At 49.0% G+C, this 7,962-nt stretch overlaps 1 protein-coding gene across 1 annotated transcript; it reads left to right on the forward strand.

Moving 5' to 3' along the window:
* Positions 1–3,726: 3,726 nt before the first annotated feature.
* Positions 3,727–7,741, forward strand: LOC108864953 (uncharacterized protein K02A2.6-like). Its single transcript, XM_029112936.1, has 2 exons — positions 3,727–7,557; positions 7,652–7,741. The coding sequence occupies exons 1-2, from the start codon at positions 3,727–3,729 to the stop codon at positions 7,739–7,741; spliced, it is 3,921 nt and encodes a 1,306-aa protein (XP_028968769.1).
* Positions 7,742–7,962: the final 221 nt, after the last annotated feature.

Genomic DNA, 7,962 nt, shown 5'->3' on the forward strand with positions numbered 1-7,962 from the left:
ATGAGGGGCCCCAATCATTAAATGTAGAAGCTGGTAATTGCGAACCTAGTTCTCACCAAGAAGCTATGAGAAGTCCCGAAAGAGAAAAATGGGCGCAATCTATTAAGGAGGAACTAGAGTCCATGGAGAAATTGTCGGTCTGGGGACTGACAGATTTACCACCGGGTCGACAGGCAATCGACTCTGAGTGGGTATCTAAAATAAAACGAAACCCTCAGAACGGGACTAATCGCTATAAAGCTCGTCTTGTCTTGCGAGGATTTCGGCAGCGTGAAGGAATAGACTTCAGTGCAGATAAGATTTTCAGTCCGGTAGCTAGGCTAGAAGGAATCAGAGTTGTCCTTAGCATTGCAGCGGAAAAGAAGCTGTATCTGCATCAGTTCGATGTCAAGACGGCATTCTTAAACGCAGAACTCACGGACGAAATATACATGAAACAGCCAGAGGGGAGGAATGACGGAACAAATAGAGCCCTGCGACTCTATCGAGCCATTTATTGGCTCAAGCAGGCTCCGTATGAGTTCTGTCAAACACTCAAACGAATTCTTCAGAAAAAAGGACTAAAGCAAAGTAAGACAGATCCGTGTATCTACCACAGGAATGGCTCGGATAGTCTGGTGGTTTGTATCTATGTGGATGATGGAATTGTTGGTGGGACCTCGAAGAACTCGGTTCTGAGATTTGTCGATTCACTACGATCCGAGTTGGAGATTACCTCACAACCACTGTCGTATTTCTTGGGCATACAGATCGAAATGAACAGCGATCATGACATACACGTAAATCAAACGAAATACGTACACGAGGTCCTTAAGCGATTTAACATGTCTGACTGCAAACCAATACCTACTCCCTGCGACGCAGGCATCTACAGCATACCGGACACCGGAACATCAACCCGAGAGAACTATAGAGAACTCATAGGTAGCCTTCTCTATCTCTCGACGGGGACTCGTCCCGATATTACTTTTGCGAAAGCATATCTGTCCAGGTACTTGGCAGATGCACTCCTGCACATCTAGAAGCAGACAAAAGGATATTGAGATATCTCAAATCCTGTCCATCCCTTGGTATAACATACAGGAGTAAATCAGAAGAAAAGACCATGGTGTTCTCCGATGCGGACCACGGCTCAGATAGTGCCGATCGGAAATCCGCTTCAGGTACCCTCATACTCAGACAATCTGGTAGTATTGTCTGGAATACGATGAAGCAGAGCAACGTTGCTCGAAGCTCGTGTGAGTTCGAGTTCTATGCGGCAGCGGAATCTCTGAAGGCAGCACAATGGCTTACGAAGCTGCTGCGGGAGTTCGATATCCATGAGAAACTCACAATTCAGATAGATAATCAGGCCGCCATAAAGCTAATCAAGAATCCCCAGTTTTATCGCAGGACTAAGCACATCGAGCTTAAGTATTTCTTCATCAGAGATAACTACGAAAAAGGAGAGATCGACGTGACCTACGTGCCCACAGAGCTCCAAAGAGCGGACTGGCTGACGAAGCCCACCAAAAAAATGGTATTTCTTAAACAACGATCACTGGCCGGACTAACATCATGGAATGGCAGGGAATTGGCCCGGTTGTAACAGGGATGTTGCTGATCGTCCTGATGGCCGAACCTGCACATCAGTTCTTCTCATATGGAGATTGTGGACAGAAGTGTTCCTCCAGTAACTTACCCTGCACAATAAGAAAGGTAATGGGTGCTTTCCATGTACAATGCATGCACGGTAATGAAGCTTGCCAGATGGAGGCATGCAATGAGGTGCCTTGCATCACAGAGGGTGCGGCAACTCTCGGAGGACGAGACCTCTGGTACTGGTACAAACAGCGAAACATTCCACCAGAACCTACTCCGAAACCATCTGTTTCGGAAGAGTGCATGACATGGAAACTGATCACGATAGCACACACAGTCGTGTCGATCACACTGACAGCCTTGATATTAGTACGAAAGTATGTACTTCGGCTGCGTAGGAATCAGTACGAGCGAATACCGCCAGCGGTGATCGACAATCCGTATCTCCCAACAACAGAGGAGAGAGAGTCGACCGCAGACGATGCAGAACGCTCTAGAATAGATACAGACGCTTGTGATCCGTCTCTGCTAAACTAAGTATCACACGGTGGTGGTTGAGGGCGCTTTATTGATTCAATATGTGAGATACACTCCTAATCACTCTCGAGGCCTTCGGTCTCTGATAACCCACTCAGCTGAGTCTCAAGATTCCTGATTCTCTCCTCTGCCTGCTCAAGTTTCTTGACATGCTCACCTAGACCGCGGTACGCTGCGGCGAGCTGCTCGACCATGCGGGAGTGCATGCGGCGATGGAATCGCATGATTGCCGCAGCCTCTGGATTGTCATCAGAGGACATCCATGGTTTGGAGCGACGATGAGTGGCTTCATCCTCGAAAGCTCCACGTTGATCCGGGGTCAAGAGTGGCCACAGTTCACTGGCCTCGGTCACTGCTTCACTCATTGAGATTTTGTGCTGTACACCAAACACGAGTACCACTTCCTTCCTCTGAGCACCGTGTCCATCAGTCGTTCAAATGTGGCTGGGGCTCCCGTGAGTCCGAATGGCAAACGTTTGAACTCGAACAGGCCGTCGTTCGTGATGAACGCTGTTTTTTCGATGTCCTCCTTGCTCACCGCGCACTGGTACTATCCCTGTTATAGATCTAGGGAAGAGAAGAACTGGGCGCCTGATAGACAGTCCAGTGCGTCGGCGATTCTGGGGAGCGGGTACACATCTTTCTTGGTCACTTTGTTGAGTTCACGATAGTCCATGCAGAATCGGTATTCACCCGTCTTCTTTTTCACGACGGGCGAGCACCATGGGCTGCTGGATTCTTGGATGACCCCTTGCTGAAGGAGTCTTTTCACTTCCGCCGCCATGGCTTCCCGCTCGACGGGGGCATACCTGCGGTTGTTGCGGCGGGACGCGGGCGCTGCGTCTCCGGTGGGTATTCGATGGACTGCTTTGCTTGTTAGGCGTGGTGCCTGTCCCTCCGCGGGGATGAGGCCTGGGAACTCGAGCACGAGGTTAAGAATTTCCTGTTTCTGTTCTGTTGACAGATCACTATTCACTGCGCGTTCGATTTGCGTGCGCCGATGTTGTTTGTTGACATTTTGATGTGCGTTGGTCTGGGATCGCTCTGCGTGTCGATATTCGCCTCGGCCGGCGGAGAGGGAGCTTGAGCTTGTCCCTGGTTGCCGAGTTTGCGCGCGGCTGGCGGAGGTTAGTGTGAATACCTGCGGCGGCTGACGATGCTGGCAGCCGATGCCGACAGTCATGCTGGCCGGAATCGTTGCTCTGCTCTCCGAGACGTTACTGATCCACAGGCCAGACTGGCCGTTATCTACGTTCACCACACAATTAGCTAGGCTGAGCTGTGGGGCTGTGGGCTTCTCTTTAGAGATTCGCTGGCCGAGATGCAATATGTACCTTGGTTATTGTTGGCGTCAGCTTTGATTATTCTAATTGGAATTTGGGCACAAGAATTCGGGGGAATGATTATTGTATGTGTAACAGATTTAAATAATGGCGCGCCCAGGGGGAGCGCGTTCCAACCACCATCTCCAATAAATGCTGGCTGCAAAGAGCAGTCTCTGACGTGATCTGGCGTGCATCGTTGGTCTCAAAATTAGCTTGTTACATGGTGTCAAGAAGTGGATCCAATCGAAGAATTTTGACGCCAGCTCGACTGAACGTGACGACGATGGCAACCCCGATGCAGACCCAGGCTCAAGCTCAGGCGCAGACTCATGCGGAGACTCAAGCTCAGGCGTCGGCACAAGCACAAGTCATGATGCAAAACCCAATGCAAGGCATTCTGCCAAATCCGGTACAGTTGGTGCCATCGACGACAATTGTGAACGTGACGCCCCCACCGCAACTTGACGTAGACTCAGCCGACGTAAATGAAAACTGGAAAGACTTCAAAAGTGACTTCCAGATCTATACAACGGTGACACGGCTTCAGGAACAAGGGGAAGCCATCTTCAAGGCAACATTTCTGTCATGTTTGGGTGTACCAGCAAGAAGGTGGTTGAAGGGACTCGGTGTGGACGTTTCAGCGATGTCGGCCAATGACATCAAGGAGGAAATCGACAAAAGGTGCACCAAGAAATCGACGAAAACGCTCCTGGATTTCAAATTCTGGGGGGGGAGTCTCATACAGCGTGAGGGTGAATCGTTTGACATGTATCTCGGACGTGTGCGCCAAGCGGCAACAGCATGCAGATTCATGGACGTATCGGATGGAGTGTCAATAATTGACAGATTGATACGGAGTCAACTAATCATCGGTCTAAAAGACAAGGAGCTACAACGAGAGTTGCTATTGAAGGACGCATCTCTAAACAGAATCATTGAGAAATGTCAGTCACATGAAAGCAGCAAAAGGAGCCAAACAGTGATCTCTAAAGCCGAAAGTGAGCAGAGCACAGTTGCTGGTTTCCAGCCGCAGCGTAGACCAACCGGCATGAATGGTGGCTGGAATAACAAACATGGCCGCGCCTATGGACAAAAACAAACGTCAACCCACCGAAGTGAAAGACTGTGTTTCCTTTGTGGCAAACCAGGTCATTTCAAAAAAGAATGTTACCTCAGAACTCAAGATCGAAGAAAGAAGGTATTCATGATACAAGAAGATGGTAAAGACAGTGACGTAGAGGATGGATACGATGAGCAAGGCTCCGAGATGTTCGCTATCAACGCGGTAATGAAAATGGTGGACGAGAAGTGTGCGGTGCGCCAAATTAAGGCAAGCACATCGAAGTGGAAAGAAATCGTCAAAATCGGAAATGAGAAGGTGATGGTAGTGATTGACACAGGAGCTGAGTGTAGCGTTCTGCCAAATTGTCTGGTAGAGCAGCTCATACAAAGCAACCACAACGTCAAACGAATGAAAACAACAACGAAATTGATCTCATATTTCGGAGACGAGCATGCGACGGGAGAGACAATCACAATGCCATTGGCGTACCGGAAACGAAAGTGCTACGAGAGGTTCTACGTAGTCAAGGAAGGACTTGCGCCAACGATCAGTGGTGATGCGGCTGAGACGATCGGTTTGATAAAGAGAATTCGAGGAATGAGTGAGAATCCGGGGAGCGACCAGTGGATAAAAAGGTTTCCAAAGGTTTTTCAAGGCGTTGGAGAGATCAAGGGAGTAGAAGTGCAACTGCGACTCAAAGAAAACTGTGAGGGACACATCAGTCCGTGTCGAAGAATCCCGGTTGCGTACGAAGACTCTGTCAAACAGGAGCTACGTCGAATGTTGCAAAAGGGTGTCATCGCTAAGGTCAGCGTACCGACACTATTTGTGAGTAACATCGTCGTGGTTCCTAAGGCGAACGGAAAGATCAGGCTTTGCCTCGATCCACAACATCTCAACAGGGCACTGAGGAGGGGACCTCACCCCATAAAACGATTCGAGCAAATACAATGCAAACTCAACAAAGCTGCATACTTCACGACTCTTGACGCAAATGAATCATTCTGGCAACTGAAGCTGGACACTGCTTCATCCTACTTATGCACCTTCACAACGCCCTGGGGACGATTCAGGTTTATGAAACTCCCATTTGGAATCTTGACGGCTACTGATGAGTTTCAGAGAGCAACGGATGACCTTTTCGGAGACATGCCTGGGGTGGTGCCCTACATTGATGACCTGATCGTGTGGGGCAACACGAAGGAAGAACACGACGAGCGAGTGAAGCAAGTTCTCGAAAGATGCAGTCGAGTTGGCATGGTGTTAAATCCCGGGAAATGCCACTTCTCCCAAACTTCAGTGAAGTATTTGGGACACATCCTAACTAGGCAAGGTTTCCACATTGATCCTGAACGCATACGAATCATAGAGGAAGTTGAGGCGCCACAAAGCAAAAAAGAGATACAGAGATTCTTGGGAATGGTCAACTTTGTCGGCCAATTCGTAGAAGGTCTCTCGGAAAAAACGCGAATGCTGAGACAACTTGTGAAGGATGATGTGGTCTTTGAATGGACTCAGCAACACCAAGAAGCGTTCGAGGGCCTGAAGAGGTGTTTGGTGTCAGCACCAGTGCTGCGATACTTCGATCCGGGTCTGCCGGTGGTTTTATCGGTGGACTCGTCGGAGTACGCGGTAGGTGCATGCCTCTTCCAGGAAGGGAAGCCGGTTGCGTATTCCAGTAAAGCCCTGACTCAAGCGCAGAAAAAGATACCGCAAATTGAGAAAGAAATGATCGCCATTGTCAACGGCTGTGCAAAGTATCGCTACTACCTTGGAGGTCATCCAGATATAACCGTGGAAACGGATCATAAACCCCTTGAGAACATATTCAAAAAAGCATTCGATAACGTCCCATGCAACTTACAGGGGCACTGGTTAAATCTCCAGAGGTATGGACTCAAAGTAACATACAGGCCCGGGAAAGAAATTCCAGTCGCAGACTTTCTATCAAGACTCCATCCGAAAGAGCAAGTCGAACCGAATATTCACGTCAAATGGGTGGCAAGCCTAGCAATCTCTCAAGAAAGACATCGGGATTACGAGGAGGCCACGCGAGCAGACGCGTCGCTGACAGCCCTAAAAAATCTATATGAACGAGGGTGGCCATCGGATAAAAAGCTAGTACCGATCCCGGCTCAGCAATACTGGCCATACAGAGAAGAGATCCATTGCCAGGACGGTCTGGTGCTGCGATCGAACAGGATCGTAGTACCTCAGTCCAAGCGAGCAGAGGTGTTGTCACAATTGCATTCTGGTCACAGTGGAATAGAGAAAATGAAATTGAAAGCTCGTCCTGCAGTTTACTGGCCAGCAATCAACGCCGACATAGAAAGGAAAGTCAAAACGTGTCATCTATGCCAACAACATCATAGACAAGTGCAAAAGGAACCCCTTATTCAGGGTGAGATACCGCGGCGTCCATGGGAGATAGTGAGCGCCGATGTGCTCTTCCATGAGGGAAAATACTACCAGGTGATCGTGGATCATTACAGTTTCTTTCTCGAGGTAACCCAGTTGAGCGACCTGAGTGCGAAACAGACAATCAAGGCGCTTTGGGAAGTATTCCAAAGACATGGTTATCCGAGAGAGTTTCGATCCGACAACGGCACAAATTACGCAAGCCACGAAGTCAAGGCGCTATTCAAGGAGTATGACATCAAGCACACGACAAGCAGCCCGATGTACGCGAAATCCAATGGGATGGCCGAGAGAGGAGTCCAGGAAGTGAAGAAGATTCTGATGAAAGTCAAGTTCGGGACGCCTCAGTTCTACAACACACTGCTGGAAATCAGAGCGACTCCCCGGACCGAGGCATTGGGCTCTCCTGCTCAACGACTCATGTCACGACAACCGCGTACAACGCTTCCCTGTCATGAAAGCTTGCTAGATCCACAAGTAAAAGACCCTAAGATAGTTCAGGAAGAGCTAAAGAAAGAAAGGGACAAACAAAAGTTCTATCATGATCGGACAGCGCGCGCGAGACCGTCCTTCAAAGTAAACGATGGAGTGAGGATCTTGAGCCAGAAGGACAAACAATGGTACCCAGGGCGGGTAGTGGAAGTCCTTTCGGTGCCGAGATCATACATCGTCCAAGAGAGTGCGAGCGGCTCCACAGCCAGACGAACACAAGTCCATGTTCGAACAGATCACGTCACCATACCACCACCGCAGAGGACGACAGCCGAAAGGATACAACCAGCTCAACGACCAGTACTGCGAAGATCTGAACGAATAAGAAATCAGATCAATCGATAAAAGGACAATAATTGTTCGAATTACAATAATGTCAATTATAAAAGAGAAAGGATGTAACAGATTTAAATAATGGCGCGCCCAGGGGGAGCGCGTTCCAACCACCATCTCCAATAAATGCTGGCTGCAAAGAGCAGTCTCTGACGTGATCTGGCGTGCATCGTTGGTCTCAAAATTAGCTTGTTACAGTATGGGCTAAAATTA

Source organism: Galendromus occidentalis, unplaced genomic scaffold (genome assembly GCF_000255335.2).
Source record: "Galendromus occidentalis unplaced genomic scaffold, Mocc_1.1 scf7180000077544, whole genome shotgun sequence".
In the NCBI taxonomy this organism is placed as follows: Eukaryota; Metazoa; Arthropoda; class Arachnida; order Mesostigmata; family Phytoseiidae; genus Galendromus; species Galendromus occidentalis.